Source organism: Microcaecilia unicolor, chromosome 1, assembly GCF_901765095.1.
Source record: "Microcaecilia unicolor chromosome 1, aMicUni1.1, whole genome shotgun sequence".
NCBI lineage: Eukaryota > Metazoa > Chordata > Amphibia > Gymnophiona > Siphonopidae > Microcaecilia > Microcaecilia unicolor.
In genome coordinates, this window is record NC_044031.1 from 41,764,501 (window position 1) to 41,786,083 (window position 21,583).

The window sequence follows — 21,583 nt, forward strand, 5'->3', positions numbered from 1 at the left end:
GTACCTGTCCTTTTCAGGGCACAGACCGTATAGGTCTGCCCAGCACTATCCCCGCCTCCCACCACCGGCTCTGGCACAGACCGTATAAGTCTGCCCAGCACCATCCCCACCTCCCACCACCATCCCCACCTCCGGCTCTGCCACCCAATCTCGGCTAAGCTCCTTAGGATCCATACCTTCTGAACAGGATTCCTTTATTTTTATCCCACGCATGTTTGAATTCCGTTACTGTTTTCATTTCCACCACTTCCCGCGGGAGGGCATTCCAAGCATCCACTACTCTCTCTGTGAAAAAATACTTCCTGACATTTTTCTTGAGTCTGCCCCCCTTCAATCTCATTTCATGTCCTCTCGTTCTACCGCCTTCGCATCTCCGGAAAAGGTTCGTTTGCGGATTAATACCTTTCAAATATTTGAACGTCTGTATCATATCACCCCTGTTTCTCCTTTCCTCCAAAGTATACATGTTCAGGTCAGCAAGTCTCTCCTCATATGTCTTGTAACGCAAATCCCATACCATTCTCGTAGCTTTTCTTTGCACCGCTTCAATTCTTTTTACATTCTTAGCACGATACGGCCTCCAAAACTGAACACAATACTCCAGGTGGGGCCTCACCAACGATTTATACAGGGGCATCAACACCCCCTTTCTTCGGCTGGTCACACCTCTCTCTATACAGCCTTAACAACCTTCTAGCTACGGCCACCGCCTTATCACACTGTTTTGTCGCCTTCAAATCCTCAGATACTATCACCCCAAGATCCCTCTCCCCGTCCGTACTTATCAGACTCTCCCCGCCTAACACATACGTCTCCCATGGATTTCTATTCCCTAAGTGCATCACTTTGCATTTCTTCGCATTGAATTTTAATTGCCAAACCTTAGACCATTCTTCTAGCTTCCGTAGGTCCTTTTTCATGTTTTCCACTCCCTCCGGGGTGTCCACTTTGTTACAGATCTTAGTATCATCCGCAAATAGGCAAACTTTACCTTCTAACCCTTTGGCAATGTCACTCTCAAATATATTGAACAGAATTCGGCCCCAGCACCGATCCTTGAGGCACTCCACTACTCACCTTTCCCTCCTCCGAGCGAATTCCATTCACCACCACCCTCTGGCGTCTGTCCGTCAACCAGTTCCTAATCCAGTTCACCACTTCGGGTCCTATCTTCAGCCCATCCAGTTTATTTAAGAGCCTCCTGTGGGGAACCGTGACAAAAGCTTTGCTGAAATCTAAGTAGATTACGTCCATAGCTCGTGCCTGATTCAATTCTCCTGTCACCCAATCAAAGAATTCAATGAGATTTATTTGGCACGATTTCCCTTTGGTAGAACCATGTTGTCTCGGATCTTGCAACTTATTGGCTTCCAGGAAATTCACTATCCTTTCCTTCAGCATCGCTTCCATTACTTTTCCAATAACTGAAGTGAGGCTTACCGGCCTGTAGTCTCCAGCTTCTTCCCTATCACCACTTTTGTGAAGAGGGACCACATCCACCGTTCTCCAATCCCTTGGAACCTCTCCCGTCTGCAAGGATATATTAAACAAATCTTTAAGAGGACCTGCCAGAACCTCTCTGAGCTCCCTCAATATCCTAGGGTGGATCCCATCTGGTCCCATGGCTTTGTCCACCTTTAGCTTTTCAAGTTGTTCATACACACTCTCTTCTGTGAACGGTTATCTATCCACTTCAATATCATTTGTACTTTTTCCAGTCCATCGCGGTCCTTCTCCAGGATTTTCTTCTGTGAAAACAGAACAGAAGTATCTATTTAGCAAATTTGCTTTTTCTTCATCATTATCCACATAGCGGTTTGCAGTATCTTTTAGTCTCACAATTCCCTTTTTAGTCATTCTCCTTTCACTAATATACCTGAAGACATTTTTGCCACCCCTTCTTACATTTCTAGCCATTTGTTCTTCCGCTTGCGCCTTCGCCAGACGTATCTCTCTCTTGGCTTCTTTCAGTTTCATCCGGTATTCCTCCTCGTGTTCCTTTTCTCGAGTTTTTTTTGTATTTCTGGAACGCCAACTCTTTAGCCTTTATTTTCTCGGCCACTTGCTTGGAGAACCATATCAGTTTCCTTTTTCTCTTGACTTTATTTACTTTCCTTACATAATGGTTCGTGGCCCTATTTATAGCTTCTTTCAGCCTGGACCACTGTCCTTCCACTTCTTGTATTTCCTCCCAGCCCATCAGCTCCTTTCTCAGGTATTCCCCCATTTTACTAAAGTCAGCACGCTTGAAGTCCAGGACTTTGAGTTTTGAGTTGCCACTCTCCACTTTAGCTGTTATATCAAACCAAACCGTTTGATGGTCACTGCTGCCCAGGTGGGCTCCCACTCGGATATTTGACACGCTATCCCCATTTGTAAGCACCAGATCCAGCGTCGCTCCCTCCCTCATGGGTTCCATCACCATTTGTTTGAGCAAAACACTTTGGAAAGCATCCACGATCTCTCTACTTCTTTCCGATTCCGCAGATGGAACCTTCCAATCTACATCTGGCAGATTGAAATCTCCCAGCAAGAGCACCTCTCTCTTGTTTCCCAACCTTTGAATATCTGCGATCAGGTCTTTATCTAATTCCTCCAATTGTGTCGGAGGTCTGTAGACAACACCCATGTGTACAGAGGTTCTATCATCTCTTTTTAAGGTGATCCATATAGCTTCTTCCTTTCCCCAGGTCCCTGTCATTTTGGTCGCCGTGATATCATTTCTCACATATAGAGCTACTCCTCCACCTTTTCGACCCTCTCTATCCTTCCTAAATAGATTATAGCCTGGTATGTTTGCATCCCATTCATGGGAACCATTAAGCCATGTCTCCGTGATTGCAACAAAGTCAAAGTTCTCTGTCTGGTAGTCACTTTCCAATAAGTTGATATCGCTGGAATATATAAATAACTTCCCAAGCAGAGTACAACGCCCTAGAAGGGGAATAAACAGAAATTATATCTTGAAGACATTCGGGAGCAAGAACATATAGAATCTTAAAGATGAATGACAGTAATTTAAAATGTATCCTAGCCTGTACCGGCAACCGATGCAATTCAGTGAACAATGGGGTAGCATGATCATTATAATTTCCTCCCAGAATCATTTTCGCAGCCATATTCTGTATAATTTGGATTTGGAATAATTGTCTTTCTGGTAATCCTAAAAGATCATTGCCTTCTATCCCACTGCTTTTTAATTTGCTCATGAGTACCTCATGAAGAACTTGTCAAAAGCTTTCTGAAAATCTATATACACTACATCAACTGGTTCACCTCTATCCCCTTTTATTCACGCCTTCAAAGAAATGAAGCAAATTGGTGAGGTGAGACCGTCCTTGGTTGAATCCATGTTGTCTCCCATTAAACCATGTTTGTCTCTGTGTTCAGTAATATTATTCTTTATACTAGGTTCCACTATTTTGTCTTTCACTGATGTCAGGCTAACCGGTTTATAATTTCCCAGATCACCCCTGGAACCATTAAAAAAAAAATCAACATTATATTGCTTGCCGTTCAATCTTCAGATACAACAGACGATTTTAATGATGGGTTACAGATCACTAACAGCAGATCATTAATTTCATGTTTGAGTTTGTTCGGTACCCTTGGGTGTATAACCAAGTCCAGATGATTTACTACTCTTTATGTTTATTTTCATTTATAGCCCGCCATTATCCAAGGTGGTTAACAACATAACAAACATAATTTCAAAGGCACGACAATACAAACTCAAAAACACAATGGAATCAGTTCATCATAAATACTGCAGTGTCAATGCAAAAGCAGCATTAGGAATCAATAAGATGGTCTAACAGATAACATTTCAACATCTGTTTAAATGATACAGTACACTGCTGAGATTTCAAAAACAAAGGTTCCTTATTCCATGCTTGAGTTCCGTCTACAGAAAGAGTATCAGTTCTGGTAATTTGTAATCACAAACACCTCAGATCAGTTGTTGAAAGTAAACCAGCATGAGCAAATGCAGTACCCTAGATGGTACATAGTGCTGGAAAGCAGTACACAAATAGCAGGGAGAGTCATTATGTAGTACCTGATGAACCAATAACAGCAGTTTGAATTTAAATCGTTGCATCACAGGTAGCCAGTGCAGTTGCCACAACAAAGGAGATAACATGGTCAAATTATGAAAAGCCAGTTACCAGTTGACCAGCTGAGTTCTGGACCATTTGCAATGTCTGTACACAAGACTTAGGCAGGCCCAAGTATATAATATTGCAGTAGTCCAGAACACTGAAGATCATAGCCTGCACAACATTTCGAAAATCAGTCTTAGGTAGTAAAGGCTTAGGCTTGCTCAATAAACGTAATCAAAAATATGATTTCTTAACCACTGTTTGAATGTGGGGCCTAAATGACAATGAAGTATCCACAAAAACACCCAAGCTTCTCACAGAATCAGAGATAGAAACTCCAGCCAGGGAAATAGTTGACGGAAGCTCAGCGGATGCATCAGAAGTAACAAAATACCTCAGTGGCCTAGTGGTTAGGGTGGTGGACTTTGGTCCTGGGGAACTGAGCTTGATTCCCACATCAGGCACAGGCAGCTCCTTGTGACTCTGGGCAAGTCACTTAACCCTCCATTGCCCCATGTAAGCCGCATTGAGCCTGCCATGAGTGGGAAAGCGCGGGGTACAAATGTAATAAAATAGATACTATTGGAGATTCTACATGTAATGTTGCTACTATTGGAGATTCTACATGGAATGTTGCTATTCCACTAGCAACATTCCAACATTCCATGTAGAAGGCTGCGCAGGCTTCTGTTTCTGTGAGTCTGACGTCCTGCACGTATGTGCGGGACGTCAGACTCACAGAAACCGAAGCCTGCGCGGCCACATTGGTGATCTGCAAGGGCCGACTTCTACATGGAATGTTGCTAGTGGAATAGCAACATTCCATGTAGAATCTCCAATAGGAGCAACAGTGGAGGAGTGGCCTAGTGGTTAGGGTGGTGGACTTTGGTCCTGAGGAACTGAGGAACTGAGTTTGATTCCCACTTCAGGCACAGGCAGCTCCTTGTGACTCTGGGCAAGTCACTTAACCCTCCATTGCCCCATGTAAGCCGCATTGAGCCTGCCATGAGTGGGAAAGCGCAGGGTACAAATGTAACAACAACAACAAAAAAATAGTCATCCACTGCAAGGTACCTTCAAACACTTCCTGTGCCTATAACTTTGCAGTCGCTACAGAGGATCTTACTGGAACAAAAAATTGAATATCATCCGCATAGATTCTGTAAGACACACCATAATTTCTCAGCAGTAAACACAAAGGTCTTAAATACAAATTAAACAATACAATGGAAAGCGCTGAGCCCTGGGGAACCCCAGTTCTCAGCATATGAATTTTTGCATCTCCAATATGCACTTGATGCACTCTATTCATCAAAAAAATTTGAAACTATGGCAGCGCGGCTTCCACAAGGCCACATTCCCTTAATCGCAGCAACAAAATACGGTGGTCCAAAGTGTCAAATGCTGCTGATATATCAAGGTAGATCACTAAATAATCCAAATGCTTGTCAAGACCACCACGTAATTCATCCACAACAGATGCAATGAACAATTCTTTCTCTGGGATTTTTTTCTCTGAGCACAGAGCAGAAGTATTTGTTTAGTATGTCCATACTAGTGAAACTTATCTAGAGCCAACGGAGGCACGTCCGTTTCGCTTTACAGCTTCATTAGGGGTATTTTAATGAAATTTTACTCCACCACACAACTTTCAGCCAAATGCCACAGTCTTATTTTTTTTTTTTTTCATTCTATTTTGTTCAGCGTCAGATTTGATCTGAGAACAAAATAGAATGAAAAATTTGAAGAAAATAAGCTTGAAGTTATGAAAATTTTGAAATAGGTAGAACTCTAAGAACTGAGACTGTGGCAGTTGGCTGCAAGTTGTGTGGCAGAGTAAGATCCATGAAAATATCGCTGATGAAGCTGTAAGGTGAAGCATATGTGCCTTGGTTGGGTCTAGATAAGTTTTGCTTTTTTTTAATTTTGTCATCTTTGCCTGGTCACTTGCATATTGTTTAAAAACTTGTTTAAAAGTCTTGCATAGAGGCATATTTTCAAAGCACTTAGACTTACAAAGTTCCATAGGAACCTATGGAACTTTGTAAGTCTAAGTGCTTTGAAAATGAGCCTCATAGTAAGGGGGGATCTTTTACTAAAGCTTAGCTCGAGTTATCTGTAGTAGGGCCCATAGGATGAATTACATGAATAAAATGGGCCTTGCTGCAGATAACTCAAGCTAAGTTTTAGTAAAAGACCCCCCCCCCCCCCCCCCCAAAATATATCTAACTGTAACCCTATGGGTTAAATTTTAAAAGATTACCTGGCTCCTTCTAGATCTGGTGTAGAGACAGTGAGCAGTGTTGCCAGGTGGAAAATTTTTTTCCCACCCAATCCAGCATAAAAACCGCCCAAAACCCGCCCAAACTCAAACCCCGCCCCTGACACCCCCACCCCCGCGTCATCACCCCCGCCCCCGCCGTCATCACCCCCGCTGTCATCGGCCCCGCCTCCCCCGTCATTGGCCCCGCCTCCCCCGTCATCGGCCCCCACCCAAAACGTCACTAACCCCGCCCAAAACGTCACTAACCTCGCCCAAAAACGTCACTAACCCCGCCCCCCGCGGCCGAAAAAGCCGCCCAAAAAACCGCCCTGAAGCCCAAAAAGCAGCCAAAAAAACCGCAACCCGCCGCAGGCAAAAATTTCCCGCGGCGGGTCGCGGAAAACCGCCCAATTGGGCGGTAAAACCGCCCACCTGGCAACACTGACAGTGAGCAGCAGTGCAGTGAAACTGAGTGGTCTGTGTGCATGCGCTGAGTGTTCCGCATGCTGATGGAACTCTCAGGAGAGTGACAAACAGCTCAGGCTGGCAGCAGTGTTGCCAGGTGGGCGGTTTTACCGCCCAATTGGGCGGTTTTCCGTGACCCGCTGCGGGAAATTTTTGCCCGCGGCGGGTTGCGGTTTTTTGGGCTGTTTTTTGTGCGGCTTTTTTGGCCGCGGGGGGCGGGGTTAGTGACGTTTTTGGGCGGGGTTAGTGATGTGGGAGGCGGGGCCGATGACGAGGGAGGCGGGGCCGGTGACGGCGGGGGCGGGGTTAATGACGGCGGGGGCGGGGGTGATGACGCGGGGGTGGGGGTGTCAGGGGCGGGGTTTGAGTTTGGGCGGGTTTTGGACGGGTTTTGTGCTGGATTGGGTGGGAAAAAAATTTTCCACCTGGCAACACTGGCTGGCAGTTGGGAGGTAAGAGTGATACTGAGTGGACCTGTGTTAGGGGTCTGTGATCAGCTGTGGCAGAAAATCCGTTTTAAAAGTGGATTTAAAGTGCTTTAAGGGTGACTGTGAGAGGAAAGTGTGATTAAGGTTAATTGCTTATTCTTAAAAAGCCTGCCGTGATTTTAAAGGCTTTAAGAAGGTTGTCCGACTGCTGCTTGGTAACTAAAAAGACAGTAAATAGCCCAATACTTTAGACTAAAAGAGTTAATGATATATTAAACTGACAGTGGGCTCAGCTGTGTGATAGTCTCCTCTGGTGTTGTGGTGAAAGTGCTGACTGGGAGGCACATTAAAACTTATTAAACCACAAAAGTTTTCTGGAAAATATTAAAAGGGAAACAAATCTCTTTAGGTGGGCTAATTGAAGAATTGAAAGATCAGATATTTGAAATACCCTATATGTATATGTATATGAATTTATAAAATGCACTGAACTTAGAGCTGCAGTGTATGTAAACAGCTGAGAGTCATATAGATCTCAAAGATTCTCATTCTCGCAGTAACTGGGAGTATGAGAAAATTAACTCACACTATTCCTTTGATTTATTAAATGGGGAGGGACAGCTAGATAGAAACGTATGGTTTTAGTTGTCAGTGATGATTGCGTAACTCACTGTGATAGATAGAATTTAAGGTTTTTTGGGTTGCTTAAAGTTTAGAGTAGTAGGGTACTCTGGAGTGGTCCTGGTTCCTGTTTTCATCAGACCTGTTATCATCAATAAACATCAAATGGTACCCAACAATCAAAGAAAGGAGAAGAAAATACAAGAAAGCTGGAAAAGTATCCTTTTAACCATCTTTGCAAGCACATTAAAAAGGGATTCATTAGTGACTTCTTATAGAGAAATAAAAATAAAAAAAACATAGACTTATACTTACCTGATTCATTGACCTGAGGAAGTACCTGAAAAGAAGAACCAAACAAAGAATCAGTTCTTACAATTTAAAAGAGTACAAAAATGCATTTCTGATGTGTTATGCTTGTTAAATAATAGGGTTTTGCTATGTTCATGCAAAATACTTATCTGGTATTTGTCTCTGAAAGTTGGTGATATTAGCTGTGATATATCTATAAAGAGAAGAAGAAAAAGTGAATTATTTTTAAAAATGAATAAGCAAATACATTTAATTAATTTGGAATATAAACTTTGTCCAGCTGATCATTTTAGTTTAATTTCCCCACTTGTTTTTGAAACAGGAGAGCGAGGTTAGTGATAATAAGTGCACCTCACCTCTGTCCGTCTCACAAAAGTTCACCTGAGCTTTTCCAAGGGTAACTGTAGGGTGAGCTATTGTACCAGGAGGTGGGGTCACATAACTAATGTTTCAGCCATAACTTAAGGTGAAGGTTTTTTTGGACCATGAATAACAAACATATGAAACCCCAGAGAACATTGAAAAACAGTGCCATTGTAGGTGTCTGAGGTCCTTTTCTTCCATTTTTAACATATTTGCCAAGATTGAATAGTTATGTCAACATCTTAAATTTAAAATAGTGAAGTTTTTTTCAATTGATCCATTATACTTATACTTTATACATTATACTTGTGATGTCAGCACAATACAAATGAAATGACAATGGAGTCTTTCATTTATGATGATGTAAAAGCAACTTCCTTCAGCTGGGTTTATTTATGAATCTGTCGATGGGATCTGAGACCACAAGGTGTGATGTAGGTGAATCCTATAGTTGATGACGTTGCTGAGATGGTCATTCTCGTCCTTAGCACTCTTGTTACTTGAGCTCCCAAAATTTAGAAACCAAGAGACAATGGTGCCTTCACCCAACCCATCCAAGGCGCTGTCCTCCCACCTGGTGAGGTCTGTCTTGTAGATTTTAAGGTTGTGCCTGAGTGTGCCCTTGAATCTGACCTGTATATAACATGTAAAAACCTTTGGAGTCCTTTTACTAAGGTGCGCTGAAAAATGGCCTGCGCTAGTGTAGACGCATGTATTGGACGCACAGATCCATTTTTTCAGTGCACCTGTAAAAAAAATGCCTTTTTTTTTTTTAACTGAAAATGGATGTGCGGCAAAATTAAAAATGGCGCGCGCCCATTTGGGGTCCGAGACCTTACCGCCACCCGTTCACTTAGCGGTAAGGTCTCCCGCGCTATCCGGGCGGTAATCGTCAACACGCGTACAATGCCGGTTATATTTTCTGGCGCGTGTAGTGGACGCGCGTAAAAAAATGAAAATGAAATTACCGCCCGGGCCACGCGGTAGCCGGGCGGTAGTTCCGAAGTGGCGTGCGTTGGGCGCACATAGGCGCCTACGCGGCTTAGTAAAAGGGCTCTTTTATTTTTTTCTCAAAGAGTTTTCAGCTATACTGCAGTTTTAATTCACCACTGCTGCATTGTTATTATTCTGGTTATTATGATAATAAAATTATTTGAAATAAAAAAAAGTACTAATTGATTAGCCAGTAGATCCAGGCACTGTCTAGAATAGGACCGCATCAAATGTCACTTGAGCACACTTAAGGCAGTATTATATCCGCTAAGGTGAGGTCAGCTTATACCTTGTCATTTAAGGAATTTTAAAATAATTTTTATAATAAGCTTGTGGGCTGCCTTATATATATAATTTTGCTTAACAGAAAGACTGGATTAATGCAAATGCTTTATTTTCATTTGAGTCTGAGAAATTCCACTGCCAGTGATCAAGGTCACTGGCAGAGGGAGCTTTGTCTTAGTAAGTCACCTGAATCAGAAAGCAGCATGCTAGCCTCTGGACTGCTCCTCATCAGGTAAGGGGTCCTTTTACTAAGGTGTGCTGAAAAATGGCCTGTGCTAGTGTAGACGCATGTATTGGACGCGCGGAGGTCCATTTTTCAACGCACCTGCAAAAAAGGCCTCTTTTTTTTTTTTTTGCCAAAAATGGACGTACCTCAAAATAAAAATCAGCACGTCCGTTTTGGGCCTGAGACCTTACCGCCACCCATTGACTTTAGCAGTAAGGTCTCATACGTTAACCGGGCGGTAATCGTCCGTGCGTATACACTGCTGATTATCACCCAGTTAGCGCCATGCGGTAGATAATTAAAAAAAAACTTTCTGCCGCATGTATCGGACACATGTAAACAAATGGAATTACCGACCGGGGCACGTGGTAGCTCCAAATTGGCACACATTGGAGGCGCCTACACACCTTAGTAAAAGGGCCTCTGAGTAATGTCACATTAATACTTTCAGGTACCACTTACATTCGATGATGTTGCGGTCTATTTCACTTTGGACGAATGGAGGAAGCTGGAAGACTGGCAGAAGGAGCTTTACAAGACCACAATGCAGGAGAACTACGATTCCCTGGAATCAATGGGTAAAAATGAGTTTCTTACAGTGCATGTTCTATAAGAATTTGGGAAGCAGTAGGGATGGGAAGGTTGATTTTTTTTTTTAATTCAATATTGGTTTAATCATGAATTGATAATGGGTGTTACTTGGGCAGACTGGATAGACTGTTCAGGTCTTTATCTGCCGTCATCTATTACGTTACAGTACTCCGCTTTTCTTCTTCCCCGCCTGAGTAAGCCTAAATCAGAGAAAGTCTCATATACACATAACATAAGAACCTTAGGGGCCCTTTTACTAAGCCGCGTATGCGCCTGTCACGCTTTCCAAAGCAGGAACTAAGATTGTGAGCCCTTGGGCCACTGCCGAGGAGTGGCAGTGGCAGGCAAAACCACCCCACACAGGGATAAGGCAGAACTCTGACAGGGCCGGCTAGACTTCACCTGCACTTGACCACCGTTCCTCAGGATTGAGCCCCTGGGTGCAGGTGGCCGGCAGGACTTACCGGACAGGGCAGGAACTAGAAGCTGCAAGCAGCCACTAAAACAGGGAATAAACACTGACAAACAAGAGACAGAACTGAAAACTGCCAGGCAGCCACTGAACAAGAAACACAGACAAACAGAAACTAAACACAGAAATACAAACAAGAAACAAGGCAAGGAAACAAGCAATACAGTACACAAGCAATACAGAACCTAAACTAGAATCAGGCAAGAGCACAGACAATAAACTGCATCAGCACCCCAACATACCAGGGCCTTAGGCAATGCAAAGGCAAAGCAGAGAGTTTCAAAATGGCTAATAAGCCCAGCAGCAGCTAAGGCTCAGTGGCAGCATTCACCAAGCAACTACGGGTGCTGTGTAGGTTCAAACAAAACAAGTCTGGCAGCCCGGAAGATCCAGACCGGACTGGGCTGAAATCTGGAATGGGTGATGATAACCAGACAGTCCATTGCAGCCCCCAAGTCTGGCCCCTAGGTGGCGAGAAGAAGGAGAGCCCGAAACATGGGCACAACCGTGACAGCGCCTACGTGCGCCCAACGTGCACCAATTAGGAACTACCGCCTGGCTACCGTGTGGCCTGGGCGGTAATTTCATTTTTTACGTGCTAACTGGGTGGTAATCGACAGTGTGCGCACGCTGACGATTACCGCCCGGTTAACGCGTGAGACCTTACGGCTAAGTCTGTGGGTGGCGGTAAGGTCTCAGGTCCAAAATGGATGTGCGCCAATTTTTATTTGGCACACGTTCATTTTCGGACCCCAAAAAAGGCCTTTTTTGCAGGTACGCTGAAAAATAGACCTGTGCGCATCCAGTACGTGCGTCTACACCAGTGCACCTTAGTAAAAGGACCCCTAAGAGTTGCCCTACTGGGTCAGATCAATCGTTCATCAAGCTCAGTGTCCTGTTTCAACAGTGGCCAGTCCTGGTAACAAGTACCTGGCAGAATCCAAAAAAGTAGCAACATTGCATGCTAAGTAACCCCAGGGATATGCAATGACTTTCCCCAGGTCTACCTCGATAATGGTTTATGGACTTGTCCAAACCTTTTTAAAACCTAGTTTCATTAATTGCTTTTACCACTTGCTTTTGCAATGAGTTTCAAAGCTTAACTATACATTGAGTGAGAAAACATGTTCTCCTATTTGTTTTAAATGAGCTACTTTGTAACTTCATGGAGTGTGCCCTAGTCTTTGTACTTTTTTAAAAATTTGATTTATTAGCACATGCATGGAATAAACAAGAGCAAAATAGTCCACATCGTTGAAGAGCGTAAAGAGAAATCTAACAAGATTCTGGTTTCATGTGATAAATGTACTTACATTGAGTCCCTTGTGAAAGAAGTACAAGAACTAAGAGAAGAAGTGGTAAGACTAAGAAACATCTGGGACAACCAGAAATTTGACCCAGAGACGCAGGTCAAAACATTGAGGACTTCCAGCAAAGGAAGAAAAGATCTTGGCAGACAGAGCACAGCTGGAAGCAGGTCACCAAGTCCCACAAGATGAATCCTCCACCTTCTGTTCAACTAAAGAATCAGTTCACAACCCTGGAGATAGAAGAGCTAGAAACATCTAAAAAACAGGATGAAACAATGACCAAAACTGCCATCACAGCTGGAAAATTAGCCCAAAGAAAGCGAAAGGTAGTGGTGGTTGGAGATTCATTTCTCAGGTGTACCGAAGCGCCCATCTGCCGGCCAGATATGTTGTCCAGAGAGGTGTGCTGTCTGCCTGGTCGAATGAGAGAAACTCGCATCTCAGAGACAAATGTGTGGCTGTGTGGTTGGTGCCGGCGAGAGGGCTTTGGTTTCGTAGACCATGGGATGATTTTCCAAGAGGTACTGAGCGGTGATGGTGTCCATCTGTCAAGGAAGGGAAGGAGTGTCTTCAGCAACAGGATGGCTAAAGTACTAAAGAGGGCTTTAAAATTGATGGGGATGGGTAGAAAAGGCCACAAAGCCATAATTAACCCCAAGGAAGGTAGGACATCTAATACCTCTATAGAAGTGGGTAAAAAGAGTAAAATCTGGAGAGCCTTGTATACCAATGCCTGTAGTTTGGGAAACAAACTTCTAGATCTTGAGGCTACAACGATTGAAGCGGACTTGGATTTAGTGGCGGTCACGAAGACGTGGTTCACGGAGAACCATGACTGGGATGTTGCTATACTTGGCTATAATCTATTCAGGAAGGACAGGGTAGGAAAAAAGGGTGGAGGTGTGGCATTATATGCTAAGAATGATATCCAAGTGACAGAACTGCAGGACATGTGGAGTAGGGAAGAAGCGCTGTGGGTTAAACTGGAAAGAGGGAAAGGAAAATGTATCTATATCGGAGTGATATACAGACCACCCTCACAGTCGGAGGAAATGGACACGGACTTAATTGAAGACATCCGCAAGATAGCTAGGAAAGGGGAAGTACTACTGATAGGTTACTTCAATATGCCGGATGTTGATTGGAGTGTCCCGGCTGCGGGGTCATCTAGAAGCAAAGAGATCTTAGATTCCCTACAGGAAGAATTGTTCCGGCAGTGGGTGACGGAAGTGACGCGGGATGGAGCTGTTCTGGTCCTGGTGCTTACAAATGGAGAATACGTTTCTGATGTCAAGGTGGCGGACCATTTGGCATCTAGTGATCATCGTATGGTATGGTTCAATATTAAAACAGAAGAGAGGGCTCATTTGAGATTGCAGGTTCTGGATTTCAAAGGAACTAACTTTGCTGAGATGGGGAAATTTCTCAAGGAACAGTTAGCGGGATAGGAACAGCTGAAGAATGTAGAACAGCAATGGACAAGACTGAAAGGAGCTATATTAAAGGCAACTAACCTTTATGTTAGAAAATTACATAAAAGTAAGAGGAAAAGAAGGCCTCTCTGGTACTTGAATGTAGTAGCTGAAAAGATAAGAGGAAGGAGGCTAGCCTTTGCACATTACAAGACATCTCAGAAAGATGAGGATAGGAGAGAATACCTAAATAAGCGAAGAGAAGCTGGAAAAGCTATTAGGAAAGCGAAGTGGCAAATGGAGGAAAAGATAGCTAATATGGTAAAATTGGGGGACAAGACCTTTTTCAGATATGTAAGTGACAAGAGGAAGGGCCATAATAGTATTGTGAGGCTCAAAGCTGAGGGAGAGAAATATGTGGAAGATGATAAGGATAAAGCTGAACTGCTTAACGATTATTTCAGCTCTGTGTTCACAAATGAAAGACCGGGGGTAGGGCTGCAGAAAACAAAGGCTAAAGGCGATGGATGTATGGTAGACCAAGACCCGTTTACGGAGGACTGTGTTCATGAGGAGCTCGCCAAACTAAAAGTAGAGCGATGGGGCCTGATGGGATACACCCGAGGGTGCTTAAGGAACTCTGAGAAGTTCTGTCGGCTCCGCTGACGGACCTCTTCAATGCTTCCTTAGGTACTGGAGTGTTCCCAGCGGACTGGAGAAGGGCAAATGTGGTTCCTCTGCACAAGAGTGGAAGTAAGGAGGAGGTTGGGAATTACAGACCTGTCAGTCTGACCTCGGTGGTGAGTAAGCTAATGGAAACGCTTCTAAAGAGGAGGATTGTGAGCTTTCTTGAACTACATGGAATGCGGGACCCGAGGCAGTATGGCTTCACTAGTGGCAGGTTGTGTCCGATGAATCTGACTGTCTTCTTCGACTGGGTGAACAAATAGTTGGATGTGGGAGGGGCGTTTGATGTGGTATACTTGGATTTCAGCAAAGCTTTTGACAAGGTTCCGCACAGGCGACTTATAAATAAATTGAGTGCCCTCGATGTGAGACCTAGAGTAACGGATTGGGTTAAAAATTGGTAGGAGACAGAGGGTAGTGGTAAATGGAGCTTGCTCTGAAGAAAAGGATGTCGTCAGTGGAGTACCACAGGGATTGATCCTAGGGCTGGCTCTTTTTAACGTGTTTGTGAGCAATATTGCGGAGCAGGTGTCTGGTAAGGTTTGTCTCTTTGTGGATGATACTAAACTCTGCAACAGGGTGGACACCCTGGAGGGTGTGAATGACGTGAGGAAGGACCTAGCGAAGCTAGAGGAGTGGACCGATATTTGGCAACTAAGATTTAATCCCAAAAAATGCAGGGTCATGCACTTGGGTCGCAAAAATCCGAGGGAACGGTACAGTATAGGGGGTGAAGTTCTTCAGTGTGCGAAGGAAGAGTGGGACTTGGGGGTGATTGTGTCTGATGACCTTAAAGCTTTCAAACAGGTAGAAAAAAACGATGGCCAAAGCCAGAAGGGTGCATAAACACCAACAGGAAAAAGGAGGTGATAGTGTCGTCGTATAAGTCTCTGGTGAGGCCTCATTTGGAGTACTGCGTGCAGTTCTGGAGACCGCAGCTACTGAAGGATATAAACAGGATGGAGTCGGTCCAGAGGGCGGCTACGAAATTAGTAAACGGTCTTGAATGCAAAAATTATAGGGACAGGCTTATGAACCTCAACGTGTATATGCTGGAAGAGAGGAGGGAGAGAGGAGACATGATAGAAACATTTAAATATCTCAAGAGCATTTATGTACAGGAAGAGAGCCTTTTTCAAATGAAGGAGAGCTCTGGAATGAGAGGGCATATGACAAAGTTAAGAGGGAATAGGCTTAGGAGTAACCTAAGGAAGTATTATTTCACAGAAAGGGTGGTGGAGGCGTGGAATGGCCTTCCGATGGAGGTGGTGGAGTCTAGGACTGTTCCAGAATTTAAAAAGGCATGGGATAAGCATGTGGGATCGCTTAGGAACAGGTAGAATTGGGGGTTGCAGAGGATGGGCAGATTGGATGGGTCATTTGGCCTTTATCTGCCGTCATGTTTCTATGTTTAAGAAATAATTCTAGGAATCAAAATCCATCACTAACAGAACCACAAAATTTTTAGGTGTAACTCTCCACCTTTTCACGCAACAACAGAAAAGATTCAAGTTTAGTAGGATCATAATACACATACTGCTTATCTTGAAAAGAAATTAAATATCTATGGGGGTCTTTTTATTTTTTGATAGATTAACAATTGATTCGTGTTTATCCATTCCTTCAGAATTTTATAGACCTGCAAATAGGTGGGAAAATGTGGGATACAAATGTAACAAATAAAAATGTGTCAACGTCAGCACAGACCCCCTTTTGCCGCAGCTTTGTAAAAGGGGCTCTTAGATTGTGAGCCCACTAGATACTGAGAAAGTACCTGCATATAATATATGTAAACTGCTTTAGTTGTACCACAGAAAGGCAGTTTATTCAATCCATGAAAGTCGTCTCATTCTTTTTCTACCTTTTCTAGTGCCACTCTATCTAAAAAGGACTTATTTTAGCTGCTAGTTGTGCTCTAAACTGATATTTTATCACTCAGAAACAGTGACTTTAAATGCTAAACTGTACTCTAAACTGCCTTTGTTAAGTAAGCAGATAATTTTAAAAAGACTTTGGAAATTGCCTATTTAACCCCAAGTTTACCTTTTCCTAAGTTTGAATGCAGATTCCCAGCAGGTCGTCAGCACCACTTTCATCCACTGTGTGAATCTCATTGGGTGGGAAGTGAAAAGTCCTTTCCAGTAATCTTCCATTTTTAAAGTTCATTATCTTAGGATTTGGCTCCGCTCTTGATCAGCTGAGTCTAAAATTCATGAATATGTAATGACTGCTCAAATTGCCCCTGTGAAATGAGTGGGTGGACAGAAAAATCAGACTGCACAGTCAGACTGAATTACCCTCCCATTCTGAGAGCTGCTCTCTTTAGAGCAGTGCATGTCAGGGAAGCTTGCCCTGCTGCTGCCTCAGCTGTACCAGATTAGAGGTGAGGGAGCACAGATCCTTCCTGTTCTGTGCATTAGAGGTGAGGGAGCACAGATCCTTCCTGTTCTGTGCAGAAACTGGGAGGGAGGAAGCTTGCACTGCTGCTGCCTCTTCTGTACCCGTTCTCGGTGTGGCATGTATCTGTGTGTCGGAAGCTTGCACAGCTTCTGCCTGTGCTGTACCTTTTCTGGGCAGTGCCGTAGCAAGGGCAGCTGACACCCGAGGCGGGTCGCCGCTGCGCATCCTCCCCCCCCCCCCCCCCCCCCGGTGCAGCACCTCCCCCCTCCGGAGCACACCCTCCCCCCCAGAGCGCGTACTTACATAGGAAAGCGGCGAGGGACAGGTGGGAGGGCTGAACCGCCCCGAGTGCATGTCGCTGGGAGTTGCGTCGGCTCCGCTGGTTCCCTGCTCTCTCTGCCCCGGAACACGAAGTAACCTGTTCCAGGGCAGAGGGAGCAGGGAACCAGCAGAGCCGACACCCCCCCAGCGGCGTGCACCCGGGGCAGACCGTCCCACCGCTCCCCCTTCCTACACCACTGTTTCTGGGGTGTGGTAATTAGTTTGTGTGTGTGTGTGAGACGCTTGCACTGCTGCTGCATGTACTGTACCTGTTCTCGGGTGTGGCAGTGTGTGTGGGAAGCTTACATTGCTGTTGCCTGTGCTGTTCCTGTTTTGTGGAGGGACTGTGTTTGCGTGTGTGTAGCAAGCTTGCACTGCTGCTGCCTCTTATGTACTTGTTCTTGGGTGTGGCATGTGTCTGTGTGTCGGAAGCTTGCGCTTCTGTTGCCTGTGCTGTTCCTGCTCTGTGAAGGATTCCACTTGTTACTATTAGTTTAGAAATTTTTGATTGCACTAATTTCACTGAAGGATGTCCATATGAGTCATGTTTGTTTTCGATTTTTCAGTTTCTTCTAGCCGGCCGGAATCCAGGGCCGTGGGCCTCCATTCACAATATTTTATATCCCATCCCTCTTCCCCAGCTTACTGTAGACCAGCGATTCACCTTCCAGAATTCTGAAATGACAGATCTTAAGCCCAGCTATAAGGTGTCACCACTGCAAGATAATTGTCTCCCACCTCCACGAGGCTGTGAACACACTATCTGCAGCATCTCCTGTCTCTATATACCCAAGGAACAGAAGATCTGAGGTGTGAATTGAAGCCATGTCCCTCTGCACTGAGCCCTCTGTAAAGAGATTCAAACATGGGAACAAGTTATCACAGGGGGTGCTGGAACCTCTGTCATTTAAGGATTTTTTTTTTTATGTATATATTTTTATTAAACAACCATGTTAACATCACTTTGGAGCAAGTAGCTCCCATAACATTCCAAATTACAAATATTCAAACATTTCCATAAATCATTTTTCTCCCCATACCTCTTCCAAGCTGCTCAACCCCCCACTCCTTATTCCTTTCTGTTTTGGTTTAACCCGCCCGTTTCTCTGAGGTTCCATCCATAATGACCTCCTGATATATATCCATTCTTCTGCTGTGGGGCTAAATCTCCCTCTACGTCTATCCGTCATCTTTTCCATGGCTACATAAGTACATAAGTAATGCCATACTGGGAAAAGACCAAGGGTCCATCAAGCCCAGCATCTTGTCCACGACAGCGCCCAATCCAGGCCAAGGGCACCTGGCAAGCTTCCCAAACGTACAAACATTCTATACATGTTATTCCTGGAATTTTGGATTTTTCCAAGTCCGTTTAGTAGCGGTTTATGGACTTGTCCTTTAGGAAACCGTCCAACCCCTTTTTAAACTCTGCTAAGCTAACCGCCTTCACCATATTTTCCGGCAATGAATTCCAGAGTTTAATTACACGTTGGGTGAAGAAACATTTTCTCCGATTTGTTTTAAATTTACTACACTGTAGTTTAATCGCATGCTCCCTAGTCCTAGTATTTTTGGAAAGCATGAACAGACGCTTCACATCCACCTGTTCCACTCCACTCATTATTTTATATACCTCTATCACGTCTCCCCTCAGCCGTCTCTTCTCCAAGCTGAATAGCCCTAGCCTCCTTAGTCTTTCTTCATAGGGAAGTCGTCCCATCCCCACTATCATTTTAGTCGCCCTTCGCTGCACCTTTTCCAATTCTACTATATCTTTCTTGAGATGCGGCGACCAGAATTGAACACAATACTCAAGGTGCGGTCGCACCATGGAACGATACAATGGCATTATAACATCCTCACACCTGTTTTCCATACCTTTCCTAATAATACCCAACATTCTATTCGCTTTCCTAGCCGCAGCAGCACACTGAGCAGAAGGTTTCAGTGTATTATCGACGACGACACCCAGATCCCTTTCTTGGTCCGTAACTCCTAACGTGGAACCTTGCATGACGTAGCTATAATTCGGGTTCTTTTTTCCCACATGCATCACCTTGCACTTGCTCACATTAAACGTCATCTGCCATTTAGCCGCCCAGTCTCGTAAGGTCCTTTTGTAATTTTTCACAATCCTGTCGCGAGTTAACGATTTTGAATAACTTTGTGTCATCAGCAAATTTAATTACCTCGCTACCACCATCCTAAATTTCTCTATCCAGTCTTTCCCCGTGGGTCCCCTTGTTTGTTTCCATTTTAAAGCCATAATCGTTTTCGCTGCTGCCAAACCCATACATTTAATTCTACATTGCCGTTTCTTCCCCTTCCTGTTTCCCCAACCCATTAAACACCACTTAGGATCAGAAGGGACCAAACTACCCACCGCCTTTGTTAAGAAGCCTGTTACTTCTCCCCAGAATACCTGCACTACCGGGCATTCCCACCATATATGAAAATAGGCTCCTTTCCCCTTCTCGCATCTCCAAAAGTTATCCTTTGCACTTGGGTACATTGCTTTTATTTTATCCGGCGTATAATCATTTAAGGATTTTTATCATTTTGGGGCCTGGCAACTTCCTCCATTCAAAATTACGCAGGGAGTTTCATCATTTCAACCCTCTTCTCTTTCCTTAGTTATTGCAGCAGTGGCCGTTTGCTGAGGGTCAAGGATTGAGGCGTGTATTCTGAGACTGGCCACCAGGTGTCGCCATTGTGTGTTAGGCAAAATGCCTGTGCGCCATCAGAGACAGAAAAAGGGACCTGTGATATCAGTGTTCTATTATCTTGATGCTTCTATATAAATATTACTTTAGTCTTTGGTTACATATATGCATTATTTTCTTTACCTTATGCTGCTTAGTAGTGTTCCTCTAGCCATTACCAGGGTCCCTGTTTTGCCAAAGGTTCTGCCAAAGACTCAGAGCAGGAGGAACTTTCTGGAAAGTAAGCCCTCCATCTTCTCTGATCACAGCTGCATTAGTTTGAAACAAAAGCTAGAAAAAATCTGTTCAGAAAGTTCCCTGCCAGTATTTTTCAGCATGTGAGCCACTTTGGTCTCTCTCTGTCCTTTCTTGAACAGGTTTTCCCATCAAGAAGCCAGAAGTGGTGTCCAGGATTGAGCAGGGAGAGGAACCCTGGGTGATGGAGAATGCTGGTTCCAGTATTTTAGGGACCAACACCAGTGAGTACCAAGAGCTCCACTTGCTGGTGAGATCAAATGGTGCTCACTACAGAAGTGGAGGATTGTCAGAAAATGGTGCGATGTGAACGCATTTAGGTTGGTTTAGCAGCAGTGAGTGTTCATAAGAAAAGCCATGCTGTGTCAGACCAAGGCTTACTGAGCCCAGCATCTGGTCTCTGTACCCAGCAGTTCCCAAAAAGTAGGTCCAGTTTCTCATAACTCATTTCCAGGGATGAACATTGCTTTCCCAAATCTATCTAGATAATAATCTTTCACTGACTTTCCGTCCTGGAGCTTATCTAAACCTCTTTTGAATCTGTGTTTCAGTTGCTTTGACCGTATCCTCCGACAGCAGATTCCACAGTTTAATTATGCATTGACTAGCCGTTGAGCCCGTGTAAACGGGCTCGTTTTGGAATGGGGGGGGGGGTCTGAGGCCCCCCCCCCCCGAGGTCGCCGCTGCTCGGCCCCCCCCCCCCCAGCCCGAGCACTGTCTGTTATTGAACTTACATCGCACCACGCAGACGCAGCAGGCACATCAGCAGAGCTGCCATCAGGACGGCCTTCCTTCTCTGCCTGTGTCCCGCCCTCGTGTGACGTAACGCGGCGAGGGCGGGACACAGGCAGAGAAGGAAGCCCGTCCCGACGGCAGCTTTGCTGATGTGCCTGCTGAGTCTGCTTGGTGCGATGTAAGTTCAATAAGAAAGACAGTGCTCGGGCCGGGTGGAGAGGCGGCGGTGGCGGCAACTCCGGGTGGGGAGCGGTAGCAGTGACCTCGGGGGGGGAGGGTGGAGCGGTTGCGAGTACGTCTGCGGCATGCGCAATAGAGACTTCCCGCTCTGTCCCGCCCCCCTCATCATGTATTGATGCAGGGGCGGGGCAGAGAGGGAAGTCTCTACTGCGCATTTGCGAGTGAGTACGACACTCGCCTTTTATATGTTTGATTGAAAAAAAAATTATTTTTGATCTGCTGGCTATAGTTTCATGGAGATCCTCTTGTTTTGTGTTGTTTGAAAGGTCAAAGAACTGTTTCCTATATAACTGTTCAGACCGCTCATGATTTTAGAAATGTATCATATCATCTCCAAGTTGTATCCCTTTATCATTTTTGTTACTCTTCTCTGAATCTTCTCTGGGCCTGATATTCAAAATG

General features: G+C 44.6%; 1 protein-coding gene across 4 annotated transcripts in view; it reads left to right on the forward strand.

The window, feature by feature from the left end:
* The window catches only part of LOC115465749, a 71,087-nt gene that overhangs the window by 35,753 nt on the left and 13,751 nt on the right, over window positions 1-21,583 (forward strand). For 2 of the 4 annotated variants that reach the window (XM_030196458.1, XM_030196474.1), the window contains 2 exons: window positions 10,508-10,634; window positions 20,329-20,430. In XM_030196458.1, coding sequence (XP_030052318.1) covers window positions 10,508-10,634; window positions 20,329-20,430 — 229 coding nt within the window. The remainder of the gene's footprint in view (window positions 1-10,507; window positions 10,635-20,328; window positions 20,431-21,583) is intronic. The other 2 variants (XM_030196467.1, XM_030196482.1) reach the window with 2 other exon arrangements.